This window comes from Chelonia mydas, chromosome 10 (genome assembly GCF_015237465.2).
Source record: "Chelonia mydas isolate rCheMyd1 chromosome 10, rCheMyd1.pri.v2, whole genome shotgun sequence".
NCBI classification, from domain to species: Eukaryota; Metazoa; Chordata; order Testudines; family Cheloniidae; genus Chelonia; species Chelonia mydas.
The window spans coordinates 64,021,644-64,041,870 of NC_051250.2; the positions used below are offsets into that span (position 1 = coordinate 64,021,644).

The 20,227-nt window shown below is 37.6% G+C and overlaps 1 protein-coding gene across 3 annotated transcripts in view; it reads right to left on the reverse strand.

Moving 5' to 3' along the window:
• Positions 1-3,480: 3,480 nt before the first annotated feature.
• Positions 3,481-20,227, reverse strand: part of COPS2 (COP9 signalosome subunit 2) — a 34,033-nt gene continuing 17,286 nt past the window's right edge. For 2 of the 3 annotated variants that reach the window (XM_007066804.4, XM_043524252.1), the window contains exons 4-13: positions 16,908-17,033; positions 15,337-15,447; positions 15,135-15,212; positions 14,026-14,200; positions 13,101-13,279; positions 12,924-12,976; positions 9,802-9,899; positions 7,286-7,368; positions 5,131-5,189; positions 3,481-4,234 (exon numbers count right to left, since the gene is read on the reverse strand). In XM_007066804.4, the coding sequence (XP_007066866.1) occupies positions 4,090-4,234; positions 5,131-5,189; positions 7,286-7,368; positions 9,802-9,899; positions 12,924-12,976; positions 13,101-13,279; positions 14,026-14,200; positions 15,135-15,212; positions 15,337-15,447; positions 16,908-17,033 (1,107 nt within the window). In that variant the 3' untranslated portion in view covers positions 3,481-4,089. The remainder of the gene's footprint in view (positions 4,235-5,130; positions 5,190-7,285; positions 7,369-9,801; positions 9,900-12,923; positions 12,977-13,100; positions 13,280-14,025; positions 14,201-15,134; positions 15,213-15,336; positions 15,448-16,907; positions 17,034-20,227) is intronic. The other variant, XM_007066805.4, reaches the window with a different exon arrangement.

The following is a 20,227-nucleotide window of genomic DNA, read 5'->3' on the forward strand; positions in this document are numbered from 1 at the left end:
AGGCATCTTTCACTACACTGAAATGCACCAACAGGGAGATTCAGCCTTACTTTCTTTTTGATTTTGCTTAAAATGCTCACCTTTCTTCTTGCTGAACCTGCACTCTTAAACGCTATTATATCCGGCTAAAAACAAAAACCTGTGCTGATGGGCACTATATAGATGACTAAATTAGATAAAGAGAATGACATCCTTATCTCAAGGAGATGCAGCATAGTGTATTATAATACAGCTGGATTCTGATTCTACACAAAAATGCACTAATTTGGAGCCCAATCCTCAACTCCGGTTTCATTAATAAAGGTAGGTAAAGTGAACATCACTGGGAAGGGAGCACAAAGGGTACTGTGGAAGCAGGTTTTTTCTGCATTCTGCCTTCCTTCCTGAGAATTACTAAAGGCCCCCCCAACAGACATACCTAGGTTCGGGAAGGCTCTGTGGGTTAGGAAAAGCCACTCTTTAAGCAGTGTTGGCCTCCAGTTAATGCGTCCTCTCTCTTTCCGAGGAGGGCTCAATTGTTCCCTCCCACAGGTTGGGGAACAATTGTAGGGTAAATGGCAGGGGAGAGAGCCTATGACAGAAGGGTTCAGTACCCACATTGCTATGGGAAGGTGACCCCTAAAGAAGGAATGACTATCCATATGGAAGACACTGGATCTGTAGATATGGAGCCCAGGCTTGCTGAGTGGTTTACTTATTAGCTGGATGCACATGTATAAATTTGCTGTGAAGTATAAAAATTAATTTGATTTTGCTAAATGCAGCCTCCAACCTACAAACACCTACTACCTGGCAGCGCTTCCTACTCTGAGTAATTCCAATAATTGATTTTTCATGGGATTTTTTTCAAATGTAAAGAACATGTCACATACCATAGTATTATTCAGAAGCATGGTGTGTAATAAGAACAATGCATCTGCTAGTGTTATCTGAAGACATTTTTCAAAGAACGTGAAAAAGGACTCTGCCCAGCTCCAATTTATATTCACATTTAACTGTATCTCCGAATACCCAGTTTAGACTGAGTAGATTAAAGTGTCTATTGGTTAAAAAGAAAATTCTATCTATAAGGAAACTTGCATGTTAAGATTCAGCCCCGTTATTTACAAGAATTGAGTTTTGTTTCATATACTTTTCCTTGCATTTAATACAAATCACACTGGACACCAGAACAAGAGTTGTTCTTTGCATGCTATGTAACTAATCTTTCAAATGGTTTTAAATAAATTGTATTGAAATGACTGAGAAGGGTGGTCAAGTGGACAGGGCACTGGACTGGGACACAATTGCTGAGCGCAGCCATATGCTTGCTATGTCATCTTGAGCAAATCTTTAATTTATCCTGTCTCTCAGTTCTCCACCTGTAAAATGGGGGTAATACTGTCCTATCTTGCAGGGATGTTGTGAAAGTAAAATCCATTAACAATTGTGAGGTGCTCAAACAATATGGTGATAAAGGCCATGTAAGTACCTACCTAACCTGTGAGACTAGCTATCTGCAAAATTTAATGGTTTTAAATTAAGTCTTAATTTGCTAGCAGCTCACATACAAACCCAACCATTTGAACTCAAATGTGTGTTCTGGCTTTACTATAAATGATAAGCCATGTAATTGATTTGTGTATTTTTTAATGGGGAAAAAATTTCATTTGAACAGACAAGATGTAATCTGAAACACCAACTACAGGATTTCAAATGACAAAAAGTTAAGTAAAAAGGCACAGCTGTGATTTATTTAAAGTGATTTGGAAAACTTCTTGGTATATTGAGTACGATTAGAATTTCTTTATGAAATCTATACTTATGTCTCATTTACTTTAGATAATTATTTGACTTGGTGCAGCGGTGCTTACCTGATAGGCATGAGGGAGAATACAGGAAATCATTCTTTCCCTAATCCTTTGCAGTCTCCTGTCTGAATGCTCTATCTGCTCAGGTTAGGCACAGAGTACTATTTTTATCAATCTTCTAAAGTCTTTTACAATCTTCTAAAAACCAGGCAACTGTAACAGCCATTTAATTTTTTGTTATGTTGAAGAGCACAATTAGCTTTTCAATCTCTAGATAATAAAGGTGCTTTGCTTAATACATTTTCCATAGGTAACAAAGGGTATTTATATCAATAGAGAGTAAAGAACATACAAGAATGCACCTTCAATTTCTTACTCGCCAGACTAGGGATTTACTGACCTTCCTTCAGTTTACCTAAATTTGACAATCTCAATGTAATACTCAGCATTAGCTTATTGTTTCAATAAGACTCTGGCTAGAGAATTGCATTCCAAAATATATGATAAAATACTATATTACACACACAAAAATAAACCTTTTCCTATGGCCATTAAAACCTCCAGCAGTTCAGCAAGAAGCCTTGTTGCTCAAGTCTGTGAAGTTAAATTTTAGATACTACAGTTCCAGATCTTTTTCTTTCAACTCTGTCATTCACAAGCTGTCCTACAACATTTGATTTACTAGCTGGTATCTCACACCCCTGCCTCTCCTCTCACAGAAAGTGACACAGCATTTGCTATTTGTTACTCTCATTTGTGTTTGAAGAGAGTTTAAATGGTCTCACTTTTATTCTTAAATGTCTTCAGGTGTTTATTGCTTTAAGAATATATTCATCCTGTGAGGAGCGTGCCTGGCATTGCCCTTTGTACCATTTAAAACATGCATCTGTCTTGAATGGAGCAAGTGCAAGTGTGGACAAAGTGGCAGCACAGGAAGGCTTCCACATCCCCTGGATGTGGGCTGCTGGAGGGATTCTGTTCTGGCACTAAACAGGCTGTCACAGAGAGAGCTGATGCAGTGGACTCATTGGAGGACACTACAGATCCATAGTTAAATGGATCCAGTGGCCTAGAACTCCTGGAGGGGAGAAGTTTGCTTTATCAGGGCTTGAACAGTGGCTATGAAGGGACAGCACTGCAACCAGTCAGAGGGAGGGGATGGACTCCATCTCCCCTATCACTGCACAAAGCCCTATTCTATACCCATACAGCAGAAATCTCAGTATCACTCCCAAATTTTCATATTCTACTTACGTAACGTATTACAGTTAAATTCAGAACCAAGTCAGAACATAAATCTAGTTTAACAAGGCACAAACTTAAAGTCAGCTATGGTGGTCTGAATTACCCCAAAGCCATTTCCTACCAAACATTTATTTGAAATACCGAGATCAAAACGAAGACCTGATACTCAGAAGTGCAGACCCCCTACCACCATTGACTACCACTGGCATTGCAAGATCCCTGTACCTCTCAAAATAAAGCCTTAAAAATCAGCAAGACTGCTAGATATCAGTTCTTAAATCTCTATAATATTTGTACATAAATATGGTAAGAAATAAACCAAAAGCATGCACCAAGGTTAAGATTTAATCTCCAAAATGTTCTCAGTATCTGAGGTGAGGAATATTCACTTACCTACTTTTCTAAAAAAACAAAATGTAATGAAAACACATCAAGAAACAAACTGTACAATTTCTGAACTGCACTGTTTATTTTGCTGCTTGAAACCTAAGTGACAGTATGCCACTATAATTACGGGGTTTCCTCTAAACCTTTACTACGCTGCAGGTACAGAAATATACGGACACATTTTTGGAGAATTGACATTTTGAAAAATGCAGCAAACATTTCAATTTATACATGAGAAAAGGAAGTGTTCAAAAGGGTATGCATTTCAAGTTATTGCAGGTTATTTCTGTGAGAGAATTTCTGCAGGTAAAACATGTTTAAATTTAACCAACAGTAACGTGTCAGTGTATTTAAAATCATGACAAAAATCTTCTCTCTGGTCATTAGTTGCCCTTGACAAATTACTATCATGTTGTATGTTTAGGGCGAGATGTCAATACAGCATAAATCCCGTGGCATTTTGGTTTTCTTCTGGAGATTAAAGCTGTTTTTCTTGGGATAAATGCAGCAGCAAAACACAAACCAGCTGATCAAAAAAGCACTTCTGCCATAACTCCAATAATTTCAGGGCACATCAACCGACAGTAGTTTTGCCATTCCCAGTTCTTTTAAGGTTTACATCACCGCACTGTTGCCTTAAGTACATTTTGTAAAAGCTTGTTTTCTGTTAAGCCAGCTTGCTGACTACAGCCTGGTTGAGAGAATTTAGTTGGTTGGTCCATTTATCTAATGCCGTATATCGTGCACCACCCCTCTTCTGATGATCCAGTTCAAGGAGCTGGTTGACTTGATCAATTCGGCCATGAATAGTGCTAGAAAGACACAAAAACCCCTAATTAGATACATCTGTAATCCATATTAAAAATCTGAAACAACAGTAATTCGCTCAAAACACACACTCAACTAATGCAAAACAAAGACATTAGGATTTATTTGAGAGCTTGACTGGCCTAGGAATTTAACATCTGCACAATGTAGTGCCCGGTGGGAAATTATGATAAGAGGTTAAACTGCAGACTCACTTCCCCTGCCAAACACTTACGGATAGAGACACTAGGACCAACGTGCATACAGTGCGCATGGCTCAGAGGTGCTTGTAGGAATTTAAGGCCACCTGATATAAACAGCATTTTAGAGAACACCTGATCTTTGTTTTACAGTGAATTCACTGCTTCCAATAAGGTTTCTCAAATATAGGAATTAAAGAAAAATATATTTTTTTTAAATTCAGAAAACAGGGAAAAACTTCTTTTTAACTAAAAAATAAATCAATACAAAAAAATTATCCAGTTGTTTTTATAAATTATGGCTGAGACTTGCAAATTAGCTAAGAGGTTTAGACACCATTCCCTTAAAATAAAAGGCTTTTAAAATCTCAGCCTTTACATATTTATAGATTTAAACACTAGTTAATAATATATAACTTACATAATTTGGCATAGTGATTCAATCATATGCTATTATAAAATGCAAAAGTAATGTAAAATCATACCATTCAAACTACTTAAAGATCTTCTGAATTCACATCTTCTAATGTGACTCATGTTACTAACCCAAACAGCTCCAAAGGACGTAGCTTACACATTATCTTATATAATTGTAGAATCAAATGGCATTTTCAGGGGAAACATACACACACGATTTGCTGTTTTTTCTACACTACAGTTTTAAGACATTCAATAATCAGAAATAGGAGGAAAGTACATACTTATCCAATATGCACTGCACAAGCAAGCTCTCCACGTCAGCTACATCTATGTTTAATTCCTAAGGACAGAAAACTCTTGTTATGTTGCCATTGTACTATTTCGCAACCAACATTTTTTAATTTTAATTTTCACATGTAAGTACTGAGCTCAGTTTCTTAATGTCAGTATATAGTACCAAGTCAATAATAATCAGAGAGAATAGGAAAAGAACAACCAAGATATACACTGTCAACAAGATCAGCAGCATCTCAGAAGAGCTCAAGATGCCACCCCTAAATTTCAGTGAGCAGCTCCTGCAGAGAACTCGTTCACTGATTGCAGTCATAAAGGAACTGATCAGACAATTATATGAGGTGTAATACAGGGGTGGCCAAACTTACTCACCCTCTGTGCCTCATATGGCAATCTTCAGAAGTTGGAGAGCTGGGGTGCACCTGCTGCGGCTCAGGGCTTCATCGCCACTCCTGCTGACACCCCGAGCCTTGGCAGGTGCACCCCATGGAGCTAAAGCCCCGAGCCCTGGCAGGTGCACTCTACGGGGCTAAAACCCTGAGACCCTCCACTGGGCAGAAGCCAAGGCAACACTTGGGGGGAAGAGGGTGTCATGTGCCCCCCCAGATTTCTGCCAGTGTTTGCTGGCCCTGCTCTGTCACATGGTGCCACTGGGCCCCCTCCCTGCGCGGCAGCTGCTGGAGACGGCAAGCTGGGAGCTGCAGCTGGGGGGAGGGGCAGTGGCAAACAGCTGGGAGCTGCAGGGACAGCCGCTGCTTTTGCTGCTGCCTCTCCATGCAGAGCTAACACCTGGGAGCTGCAGGGTGGGGCTGCCGAGGGTAAGGGGGGCGTGCCTGAGGGGGCATGACTCAAGTGTTGGGGAGGAACGAACCTTTAAATTGTACCCCCCCATTTTCAGCAGGAACCAGTTGCCTCTGGCAGAAGCCCCTAGCCCCACCACACCACTGCAAAGTAGAAACTCTGTGCTCCTCCCCCCCCAGTCTGATAGGCAGAGAATGGGGGATGTGGGGAGGGCTCTGTGAGCTGCACTTTAATTGTCTGGCCACCCCTGGTCTAACAGTTGGAATGGAATGGGCATGCATTCATAGGTGCCGACTCCATGGGTGCTCCGGGGCTAGAGCACCCGCAGAAAAAAAAAAATAGGTGCGCCAAACAGCTGACCAGCAGCTGGGGGAGAGGCTTGGGGAGGGCAGAGACCAGTGAGCAGGCAGGGATCTGGGGGAGGGGGGGAACAGGGGTGGGGCCTAGAAAAGGAGGCAGAGCAGGGGCGGGAAGAGGCAGGGTGAGGGCAGGGCCTCAGGGCAGAGTGGTGGTGGAGCACCCCCGGGGGAAAAGAAAAACTCTGCATGTGTTCACTAGCAGTGCTTCAGAAGGCCAAATATGTAAGTAGCAGCGGAGCTCCTGGCCTATCTTGTGCTGCAAATTTGATGAATGGCATCTTTAAAAAAAAATGTACACAGATTACAGTAAGTAATTATTTAAAAGACAATTTTATCAGCCTTAGATTTTGTGCTTATATTATAAAACCTATGCTTAACTCTTCCTTAGTACCTCATACATTTTACCATGCCATCAATCTAATCAAACATTAACAAAGGTCATAAAAGTACATTTCCCCCTCACAATAGATGGAAATTCACTTCAATTTTGTTATGCAGGAGGTCAGACTAGATAATCATAATATTCCCTTCTGGCTTTTTAATTTATGAATTTGTTATTCCATCTCTTGTCAGACTTACAACTCTGACATCACTGACTTTTAATGATATCTGCTAGACAAGAAGGGTTTAAAACAGCTGAAATTTCATCAGAATTTGTGCATGCTAGTTCATATTTATTATAGTTGCCTAAGAGGAATTATGCACTTTCAAGTTTTTTTACAAAAGCAAGTGCATTTCTATGCTGCAAAATTGGCAGCTAAACATCTTAAACATTTACTATAGCATTAATAAGAATCATTCAGATTACATGTAAATTTACAGTTACACACTGCAAAACTGTCAGCATTCTATTAACTGCATTTTGGGGGCCATGCTACATTTTCAGATGTTCCATTTAGGAAAGTGCTGTATTTGTTTGACAGCTATGCTGATTTATAATTGTCGTAAATTTAAGCAAATACAAATCTCCTCTGATAAGTACCTTAGAAATAAAAGGAATATGTATTCTTGTATAAGGCTTAATTAATTTTATAAGCACTTGTGTTCTGATGTTTCGCAAAAGCTCTGTAAGAGAAGAAAAACAAATAAGTAACTATTGTAAGAACAATGGTTACATATTCAAATGAGCAAGTGTGCAATATAGTTCCATATTTATATCTAGTGGGTCTTTTCCATCTCTTGACTGCTATGATCCTATATGGTAATAAGTACTCCCACATTGTAAAAATAAGCCATCTTTCTTCACTGGTTGTTTCACAATATGTAGCTCAGCCTGGATATTAGCAGGAGTACTGGATAATGTTAAAACTTATTTAAGCTTGAAAATACAGTTTTCAAAACAGTTTGTAACTATTTTAAAGTTATTCTAAGAAACTGGATAAATGGTACACAATATTGCACGGTATCTTTACCATCTCAGCTTACTACTTCACCAAAATGTGAAAAGTTTAAGGCACTAACCCCGCAAATACGCATATGCTTGATTTTAAGCACAGAAGTAACCCCACTGAAGTCTGTTTGCAGAATCAGAGTTCAATAGCCTAACAAGACAAGGAGTTGTGGCAGAGTTGCAATGTGAAGAGTCTGTGCAGCAGCTAAGAATGTTTTTCACTTTCTCACTAGATGAACTGCAAGTTTAATAAATTAAAAATATGCATGCATGAGCTGTTAATAAAAATGTATGAAAATTCACAAAAAGAAGTTTGTTATTCACTAATATTTTTTAAGCCTGTTCTGTTTTCCTTCACTCGGCCAGCTGACTGTTTTACTGCTGTTTGTACGCTTATCAAATCTCTCACATGAATTGGGTGAAAACCCAAACTTAACACTATATAGGAATATACAACAATACTTTTTATTTTAATTAGTGACAATTAATGCCATAATGGGCCAGATCCTCCAATGCAGTGTAGTGCACATTTCACTGCATTATTAATCACATTTGGCTAAAAAGCCATAGTAATTGGTCCAGGAAGGATCACCTCTGTCTAAGGATGATCCTTCAGTGATAAAGAGCTAATAGAGGTTCTAACCCCACATACTCTCCCTGCTTCTGGTGTAGCAATGAAAATGGACTATGGCTTGAGAAAAAGGCAGGGTGGCTGATGGATCCCTATACTATGCCCTCAAAATACAACATAGGGGAAAGGATGGATGACCTGCACAGAGCACTACTCGGGAGCACAAAGATTGAGTTTTAAGACACCATCACATTCTGCATAGTTTGGCTGCATCATAGGATCTGACCCAATGACTTCCATGCAATTAGGTATCTTTTACGAATAACAGTTTTAGTCATATTCACATTGCCCTCATGAGCTGTTAACCACACATGCTTTTCCTCAGTAGGGGCCTCATCCAAAGCTGACTGAAGTCAGCTGTAATTTTTCCATCACTTCAAATAGATGAGGCTCCAGGTTTGCTGCTGTTTTTATTCATAAATCTGGTTGCAAATGTGCTCCTTTTACCTAAAGCAACTATTGTTTTGCTAATTTTCACCATTATATAACAAAGCATCTCATTAACACTGACTTCCAAGGATAGAGTTTTTAAATACTAACTGTATTGTTCACAGCAACAACAACTCACAAGGAACATTTATTTTTTATTATTCTCCCAGTGCAGAAGAAATATATCTTAACAAATCAGAGAAAAAACAGGATTACAACTGGGACAGACTGACAATATCCTGAGTGATGTTTACTTAATTCAGAGTTTAGCTTCATTCAAGTTTAACGTCTTTGGAGTCCATTGTATTAAAAATACATTTGTTTTTATTCCTGTGGAACTGAGTGTATCTATCTTCTACAGGAGAGACTGACTAATGCAATCTCTGGATGGTATTAGGAATTTCAAAGGACTTTTTGGACCAATACCTGTGAAGTGGATGCAAATGACTCTCTTTGAATCCTCCCTTTTCAAGCTATCCTCAAGGGAGGAAAGCCCATGGTCAACGTGCTCCTAGAAACTCCAGGTCAAAGACCCCTGAACTGTATAAAGGGTGGACTAAACATGTTATGAGTGTGCTAGTTCAGAGTCGAGGCTATAATGAATTGTAACCACAAGCTGAATCCTGTTAGGTGGGGGGAGAAGGACATTCCTGCCAGAATCCATGTTAGAGTAACATCTGGTAAGCTTATTAGTATGGGTGTAGGTTCTTTATTGTTTTTAATATGTTTTCTCTGTATTGCTTTTTATGTTAATAAAAAAATAGGCTTGCACACAAAGAACTGTGTAGTACTGTAGCAATTACACCTGTTAACCATTTCTGAGAGAAAGCAAGCACGTGCCTTTGGACAACTTGCCCGTGCTGGGAAGAACATAGTGAAGGCAGGGAACCATGCAGCCTAGAAATACTCTGGTCTGCAGGGAGAGAGACACGGGTCTCCATCCAGAAAGGCAAAAACTAGGGAGCTGGAAGCCTGAAGCTAGTGCCCACTCAGGGGAAATACAGGTGCAGTTGCCCTGAATTGTGACAACAACCTCCTGTAACCATACCTTCAATGTGTTCCCTTATGAAGGGATCGTCCATGATGTTGCTGTGATTTGTTTTCAGAATCTTCTCAAATTCAGTGATGTCATTATTCTGATAGGCACTTCAACAATAAAGGAGAGTGAATTACAGTTTTGTCAAGTAAAAAAAGGTTCAGATCAGGATAAGATTTCCAGTTTCCACATGCTAAAAAGTATATTAAATATTGGTAGCAAAGAATTACAGTCACGATCTTTCTGACAGTTAGAAATTGAGGATGCTTAAGATAAAAGGGTGTTGAAAACATGCGTCTTAGGATAACACTGTAGCTCCTTCATTTCTTCTACTACGTTTTGTTAGTGTTCACAGAAGTTTAATATGAATGTTCTGCCCTTTTGCAACTATAAATTGGTTTTGAACGATTTGTATTTTAAAAAGTTATCCTATTAAAAACACTAAAAATATAGTCACTCAAAGTTACTCAATTGTTTTGTTATGTTAATATGGATGTGTCCTGATGCACCTTATTGGAACCTCCTGTGTTTAAGTGCCAAGAGGCATCAGCAATGTATTGTCCAATATATGCATTCAATTGCTGTTAATTGTGTTTGTGAATGTGTGTATTTTAGTAATGACTTTCTTCTTCATAATGTGGATATTCTTTCTGACTGACCCTACAGTGAAGTCATCTTTGTGCTTATACACATCAAAGTCTATGACAAAATAATTATGATGCCATAACCTCAGCATTAAGACTTCACTGTGGATCAACCCTGAGGAGACGATAAACAATGCAGAAGCAAATGTTTGTAGTAGTTGATAAACGTGATATGAAACATCTAATAATTAAATGGCATTTAAATTACGTATAAAGTTTCAAAGGGTACCCCACAAGCAAAGTTGTTTTACAATGGACAAAATGTGTAAGTTCCCCCTAGAAAATCTAAATGCAAATTTAGTTTCTAATTATAGTAGAAATTAAGAATAGCATTGTAACTTTAACAGAACTGATTATCTGCTGCAGCTTAATTTGTGTTATATTTTTTACTTGCTTTCATATTTTTGAGAGACAAATACACTCAGATCTAAAGATACAGAATATAAATTAGGTAGTATGAATGAAAGCAGGCTTGCTAAAACCACGTGGGAGTTCCTTCTGTCTCACATTTACATGAAAGCATGAAGCTAAAGTAGAAAGGACGTATATGGAATTGAAATTCTCTGAAGTAATCCCTCCACCGATTGCCAAATCCTTTATTCATCATTAGGTCAATAATGCATATGCCTCTTTGGTTTCAGGAGTGGTGTTGTTTTTGAGCAAATGATAGCAAACAGTAGTTGTATCTGAACAATGTTTGGCCCACAGTGTTAACTATTTATTTCAAAACTTGGATAAAGGAATTCCCCATCTTTTGACTGCAAAAGAGAACTGAACACAGATTGCTTCTTATTTGTCAAGACAGAATCTGCTTACAGTGGACAGGAACTAATTGGTTTCACAGCAAAGCATGGAAAAACTGCCTCAATACAATCTACGTAAGCTGATGGTCTTGATACCCTAGGGCCTAAACGTTGCTGACCACATTCTCTGTAAAAATCCATGTAGCACTTTGGATCTTCATATGCTTAGGGATGCACATGCCTGCAGGATTTGAGACTTGAAAGCTCTATTCCGAAAAACCCTGCCTGAAAACTCCTTTGGCACACGCCTTGATGTGTGAAAATATTGCACATCAATGCCTCCAAATCATCCTACTAATATAACATACCATATCGGCCTTCAAGGAAAGCTTAACGGGCCTGATTTTCAGAAGTCCTGGGCATTCCCAGCTGCCACTGGATTTGCAAGTGGTCAGCAACTCTGAAAAATCAGATTCTAAATGACCAAATTTGAATTTGTACAGTCAGCACTGGCCATTCTGGAAACTCTGAATGCCTTGAAACACCAGTGACAAAGGCAGTTGTAAATTTCTTTAAATACCCTCTATTCCAGGATTATTAAATATATTACTGGAATAGAGAGTCTGGGCTGCTACTATCATGCAACATATTGAACTTCTACAAAAAAGAGCAGTCATGTTATTTCCTAAAGGAAAAAAAACAAAACAAAAAACCACCTGTGAATGTTTTTTTTAATATTATGGTGAACTATAAGAGAGAAGGATCAGCTCATGGAAAGAAAAGAACTAAATTTGCAGCTTTTATATACAAAATATACAATTAAATATAATTATATCAATTATAAATAAAATTCTTACTTCTGAATACAAGGTTCAATCAAAATTTCACTACATAAATCACAGTAAATAAGCTGATAGTTGGAAGCTATTTAGCCATAAAACCTGCAAACGAATGATCTCTCAGATGTTCAAACCACAAAGAACATCTTTTTAGTCAGTTCCCCAGTCTTGCAATAAAATCTCATGATTCAGAATTAGGATATTTGGAAGACACTTGCCTTTAGGGAAAAACAATAACATTAATAAACTAGATAGGAATTCAGCATGATCTATTGTTTTAGCTGTAAAACAAAGTAGTATATGTTCTTAGTGGGGTCTTTTTAAACTGGTACTGTAGAGAATTTTGTGTAGATCAGTGATACTCAGACCTCAGTGGTTCAGGAGCCAAATTAGCAATCAACATTACCCAACAGAGCCACAGTAGTGTGAATTCATTGTTTCATTTACTATAGTACTATATATTCATATTTAAACAGTATGTCAAGGGAAATATTTAGTTTTATATATATATATATATTATACATTCATACACATACACACAAACTCTCAGACCAAAATGACTAAGTATTATTATTTTATCAACAGTAATTAGTTAACAACATAGTGAAAGCATCCTGATTAAATCACACCCCATTTTAATATCATGTGCTGCAAAGCACCGCAGGAAACACATTAAAGAGCCACTTGCAGCTCATGCGCTGCAGTCTGAGTATTACTGATATAGATCACACTAAATAGAAAGCTTCTGAACAACAGAAACATTGAAAATCCAAAACCGAAATGCTGGTATGATACCTATGAAAAAGTCTGTTTGTATTATTTTCAACAAAACCAAAAACCCAAAATATCTGTTTCATGGTTAGGAGCAAGTGTAGCTTTGCCCTTCAGGAAAAAATAAAAATTCTTACCTTACTAAATTCGTCATTGCTAGAATCTCTGGATCATTTTTGTATGGTTTAGCCTACACAGAACAGAAACCATAATAAGTACATTTAGGTTGGGAAAAAAAAAGGTATTTATGCCAATTTCCCTACTAAACTGGAAAAGCAGCAGCTAAGCCGACTCGTGCACATTTATAAGTATACCTCCTGAGAGTCAAATGGATTTATTCCGGACTTCATCAGCATGTTTGCTAGGACCAAATATTTTAAGCAAGTGGTTCTTCTAGGACTCCCTGATTCATCATAATTCTTGAATGCTTCAAAAAAGTCAGTGTGTGCCTTTTCAAATTCTCCTTCCCTTAAGTGCATTTTGCCTCCACATTCTGAAAAGAAAACAATGATGAAAGGAGAAGCTGTGTGCTTGCAGCCATTTATCAGAACGATCCTACTAAATGTACCATGCTATGTCTAAACTGATTCCTGAATATATTTTCAGGATTATTTTTACAATTCATTAAAACTGCTGAGAAAAAGCATTAGCACATCAATATAAGGCGGCTGCTTCTTTTTTGGCTTTCCAATTCAAGTATTATTAAAAATAACCACTCCTAAGATCACACAGTAACTATAAAGGGAAGTATACCTTTGCAAGCTTTTTGTTAAAAGGTTGCAAATTAATACATTTACTCAGTTGGAATTTATTCCAATGACAAACTTCAAAGAGAATGCACAGCAACATTATCTATTTATGGGAGCTGTCCGACGTATTTTTAGAAAAACTATTTAGAAAGTCAAATGAGAAATATTATTTTCCTTTTACTGCTCTAACTGACAGCTTTCCTGTCAGCAGAGGAGACAAGTGATAGCCATATCCTGGTGAAAGGTGCTTTCAGAGATGGTACATGCTCTCATTACAAATCAGTCAACCTTTACTGGCCAGTAAATAGGTACTTCTAGTGAATCCTAATGCTTTTGTAGTTGCCAGTGCAATTCAATGAGATCAGACATATGGAATGTTTTCTGTAATGTATTTTCAGTTGAAACAACATAAAAAAATAAGATATTTTTAAATTTAAGTGACACTGGTCTGAACAAAGGAATTTTAAAGTAGTAATATAAAAAAACTTGCCTCTGATGACCCCCATGATCAGTGGATGAGGAATGGCAGACTTGATGTGCAATGACTGTTCATATAGTGCTTTAAGTTTTTTGTTATTTTTCTGTGCTGTATACATTTGAATTTCCAATGCATAGATTTCCAATAGCTGGGTGCCCTTTTTTAAATCATCTTCTCCATCATCAGTCTAGGAAAGAGTAATAATGAATACTGTGAATCTTGAAATAATGCTGAGGTCACCACTCTAGTAATATAAAAGTATGTTACTAAATATTTCCAGAAATCTCTTGCCAAAAATAAGGAAGTTTCCAAATACCATATTTTTAATACAACCAGTGAAATTCAAACATAATGTTCAAGAAAGCTAGCATGGACCAAGTTCTGAAGTTTTTCACTTGGGTAAAAATACTGACTTTACTATGAGTTTTGCTTGAGTAAGGACTTCAAGAGTTGACCTTCTGTACATTTCATATCTTATGAATTTCTTTCAGTATACACAAGTTAAAGCCACGTAACCACTGCAATAGAGCAGTGATGTATTCATGACCATACTATTGCTAATAATAGGCCAGATTCCCAGGTGTACATCATCTTTGTTCAGCATAAAGATGGAGAGGATAGGCAAAGCCGGGGGCTGATTTGGCCAATGCAACTGGCTAAATATATTTTTTCCATAATGAAATAAAGGCCATAGCTTTCACCTACGGTTAAGCTTAATTTAGAATTTTTGCTTCTCTATTGATTTAAATATAGTTTTTTTCTGCCGAATAGTTTGTATTAATTTTAATAATACATTAGAAGGAATAATAATTCACAAATGCTTCTCATTCCCGAACCTAAGTGAAATGCAACGATAATGCAGTTACTGTCTGATGGTTATAAAAATTCATCTTTTTACCAGCAAATAACTATTCTATGATTTTTATTTCAAGTTACCAAACAGATAAGGAATGAAAACAAGCATTAGATTTAATTTCTATTTACAAATCCCAATGATATGCCATTCTCATGGCCTGAAAACTGGATGTGAAATTAGTACTAAATACAAAGTTACAGTGAATGATTTTACAAGTAGTTTTGGGGTAGTAAAGTATTTTTTTTAAATGTCTACTGTACTGTACCTGGCATGACTGATGCAACTGACGCAAAATCTTCTGTAATTTTCCATATTCTTCTCGTTCTAAATATAATTTGCCAAGCTGTAATTAAAGAATTAAAGCCATTAGGACAATTAGGATTTTGGAATTTATAAAATTAAGACTTGTAATTTAAGAAAGTTATAGCAAGCAAAAATTAAAACTAAATATTATTTATATATTTTACCTTTGTGTTTGTCTTAAACCACAATCTATCATTCTTAGCATCTTTCAGAGCTTCAAGTGTTGTTTCATAAAATTCCTGAAGCAAATCCATCTGGCATAAAAAATCAGAATTCTATAATTGTAAACAGCAAATTTGTACCTGTTAATATAGTCAGTTTGAACAAACTAAAAGTGCATGTTTGAACTTCAACACAAATAAGATACAGAAATCTGCATCTTATTGAACGATTACTTATAAATAGCAGAAATTGCAACTAAAATGACAAAACTTAAGCATAATAAATAATCAACATTACCATAAAATAGACGATTTCACTGAAGTTTGGAACTGAAAAGCATTTAGAAGCACCCAGATGTAAGCTTTTAATTCAAAATAAGTTGCACAAGGTTTTAAAAACTGCAATTTTTTTACTATATTAGTGAAGAACCAAAGCTACTTATCCATCTTAAGCAGATAATACAATCATTGTTATGTAATTATCTAAGAAAAATACTAATAAAAACCTAGCATTACTGTTACTGGAAACTGAAAAAGAGAGACCAACAAGGGTAAAAGGACAGGAGGGGAAGGGGTCAATAAAAGATATTTCCTCCCTCTTATCCAAATACTGCATGAAATAAGAATAAAAAAAATTTATGACTGTTCTGCTCAGAGCAGACCAGAAGATGTTCCTGTATGGAAACAAAACTGTAAAACCCAAAATTGCAGAGCATTCAATAGCATTTTTCTTTAAAATCAGATAATCTAGAAAGTTGAGAGAGAAACTTTCTGTACACTTAACGTCCAGATTATCTGCTGGGTGCAGTTGGGATAGGGGCCCAGTGGCTTTCAGGTTGCAGGTATGAGCCCCGGATTCTCTCCAGTCCTAGCTCCTGGCACAACTTAGAACAGATACTCTAAACTGCCAACTATGGTATGGTCCTAAGGAACTGCCATCCTCGGAACTGCCAGAGTATATCACACTCCAGCCACTTCATCTGTCCCTCCCCATGTGTTGCAAGAGGGGAGGAAGGCATAGAAGTCAACTGTGTGTGCTGGTGATTCTCCACATGCTGGACATCCCCAGCTAGGAGCTCAGGGGAGCTTTCTTCTTTCTTTATGCTGCTCCAGTAGCACAAAGAGAGCAGAGCTTGGCCATGAATCCGGTCCCATGTACCTAATCTGCTTACTTTACTAGTCAGAAAGGTAGGCACATTTCTTACCATATCTGAGTGCAAAATTAATGAGTAGAGAGAGTTATTTTAACTACAAATTACATTTGAGAACCTATTGATGGTGGTAGCCACTTTGCTGAAAAACATGTCATTTGTGACATTTAGCTGTATAGAAATCCCAGGTAAGAGATACTAAAGTAGTTTCTACCCTGCTTTAATCTTGTGTAGAGGACATTAAAGTTAAAGACATGTTATTTTTTAACATATGATCAATAAATTGTAGGGAACAATATTTATCATACTATAACAAATGTAATATTACAACTGTTCTCCAATTATACCAAGAATCAGGTTTCCAAAGGCAAAAAATGGATAGGTGGAGGAGGACCATCAACATTAAAGGAATGGTAATCTAACCTGTTTGGAAGTGGAGATATAATCAAGAATAGAATTGATGGATTTTTCAGAGTAATTCCTTGTAACTGCACTCCGTATGTAGGTCAATAGCTGTTTATATCTGTTCATCATTTCAGGAAAGTTAGTCTGTGAGGAAAAACATATATAATTCATAATCATGAAAAATTGTTTACTGAACATTGCCATTAGATATTAACAAGTATAAATATGCACAGAAAACCCAAAAACATTACAGTAGAGAGACTATGCAGTGATGCATGTCTATGATTGCACTTCTGTGATTGCTCTAATTTTTCTGTCACCTATTTAGGATCACCATATTACTCATGAGTGGCACAGTCAAAAGTGAGTTAAGTGGATCTTCACAGAACAAAAGTTTAAATAGAGAAGTCTATTTGACAATTAGCATGGCCACATTATTTGGTGAGAAAACATATTTCCTACCAACACATTATAGTGAATGATGTTGTGACATTCTATACCTTGGGAGAGCGTCCTGGAACCCCCATATTCCTCGTTTTTATATAATCGTGATCTTACATAAAGCATGCTTTGTAAGGTATTGGGGAAAGATTATGACCTGCTGAAAGTAATTTCTCTATCCATATATGTATATCATTAATGCATATGAAGTTATGAGAATTGTGTTGTATAGCAGTCACTAAAACTTGCTGTAAGTTGGGGAATCAGCCAGACATTAGCTCCCCAGAGGCAACAGCAAGGAAAGTAGGCAACACCCAGGTGGGGTATCAACCCATCATCCAGCAAGGGAGCTATGTTGCAATGACTCACCTACATGAGGCCACACTAGGGGAATTGCTCAACCTTGCTTGGAGACTCAACAGTGCCCCCAGACATGCCTGGACTTGTGTTTTCCAAGCACATGGACTGAGGGTATAAAACAGACAGACAGGACACATACTGGGCCCTTCTCCTGTCCCCACCTATGCTGCAAGCAACTAAGACACTGAGAAGACCACAGGACTCCCAATAGAGGAGACTGGCCCAGATTTCAAGGGTGAAATCTGTATACTAAGGCATGCAATATCCAGTGGGGTGAGAAAAACTGCTTAATCTAGTTGTTGCCCTGTCTAATAGGGTTGAGTGTTTAGACTGCGTAATTATATTTTATTTCTTTTGGTAATGAACTCTGACTTTTTGCCTATCACTTAAAATCTATCTTTTATAGTCAGTAAATTTGTTTAACTGTTTATCTTTACCAGTGAGTTTGTATGAAGTGTGTGGCAAATCTCAGGTGTTGCAAAGGCTGGTGTACAACCACTTTCCATTGCTGACGTGGTGAACCAATTAATAAATCTGCACTGCCCATCTTGAGCAGTGCAAAACTGTATATTCCTGAGGTACAGTGCTGGGAGGATTTGGCTCTGGTGCCTTTCTCTGTGTGCGTCATGAGTGGCTCTGGAAGCATTCATGCAATCTAGCTGGGTGTGTGGGGCTCCACATGCTGTTGTGCTGAGTGATCACAGCACCTGGAGGGGCTTGCTGCTGGTCACTAGCAAGGCATTATGAGAGATAGCCCAGGCTGGAAAGAGTTAAGGGGCACAGCGGTCCCACAGTCCCAGGCTGCAACCCGGGGGGATTCGGTCACAGATATTTCATGTTAGCTACCTGTAATTCATATAAAAAACTGAACTTTATAAGACACTCTAAAAATTCTCTGTTTGCTGCGCTTGATATGTAAAATGTCATCAACCCATTTTTTTTCTTTAAACAAATTTTCAAAACTGCAAGATGGCACTCTACCTCAAAGCATCACCCTGGAAACCCCATATCCACCCCCTCATATAATTATATTTCATACAAAGCATGCCATGTAAGATATCATATGAAAGGTCATGATATGCTGAACCCAACTGTTCTGTCAAAATATGTATACTGGTAGCGTGTATGAAGTTATGAGATTTTGAGGGACTGCTATTATTGAAATATGTTGTGAGTAGAGCTGTCAAGCGATTTAAAAAATTAATCACGATTAATCGCACTGTTAAACAATAACAGAATACCATTTATTTAAATATTTGTGGATGTTTTCTGTATTTTCAAATATATTGGTTTCAATTACAACACAATATAAAGTCTACAGTGCTCACTTTATATTTATTTTTATTACAAATATTTGCACTGTAAAAATGACAAACAAAACAGTATTTTTCAATTTACCTAATACAAGTACTGTAGTGCAATCTTGTTATGATGAAAGATGAACTTACAAATGTAGAATTATGTACAAAAATATAACTGCATTCAAAAATAAAGCAAAGTCCATTCAGTCCTACTTCTTGTTCAGCCAGTCACTCGGACAAACAAGTTTGTTTAGATTTGCAGGAGATAATGCTGCCCACCTCTTGTTTACAATGTCACCTGAAAGTGAAAATAGGAGTTCTCATGGCACTATTGTACCTGGTGTCACAAGATATTTACGTGCCAGACGAACTAAAGATACATATGTCCCTTCATGCTTCAACCACCATGCCAGAGGACACGCCTCCATGCTGACGACTGGTTCTGCTTGATAACAATCCAAAGTAGTGCGGATCGACGTATGTTCATTTTCATCATCTGAGTCAGATGCCACCAGCAGAAGGTTGGTTTCCTTTTTTGGTGGTTCAGATTCTGGTAGTTTCCGCATTGGAGTGTTGCCCTTTTAAGACTTCTGAAAGCATGCTCCACCCCTCATCCCTCTCAGATTTTGGAAGGCACTTCTGATTCTTAAACCTTGGGTTGAGTGCTGCAGCAATCTTTAGAAATCTCACATTAGTATCTTCTCTGCATTTTGTCAAATCTGCAGTGAAAATGTTCTTAAAATGAACAACATGTGCTGGGTCACCATCCGAGACCTATAACATGAAATATATGGCAGAATGCGGGTAAAACAGAGCAGGAGACATACAATTCTCCCCCAAGAAGTTCAATCACAAATTTAATTAATGCATTATTTTTTTAATGACCATCATCAGCATGGAAGCAAGTCCTCTGGAATGGCGGCCGAAGCATGAAGGGGTATATGAATTTTTCACATATCTGGCATGTAAACACCTTGCAACGCTGGCTACAAAAATGCCATGCGAATGAACGCCTGTTCTCACTTTCAGGTGACATTGTAAATAAGAAGCAGGCATTATCTCCTGTAAATGTAAACAAACTTGTTTGTCTTAACGACTGGCTGAAGAAGAAGTAGGACTGAGTGGACTTGTCGGCTCTAAAGTTTTACATTGTTTTGTTTTTGAATGCAGTTATGTAACAAACAAAAAAATCTACATTTGTAAGTTGCACTTTCACGATAAAGAAGTTGCACTACA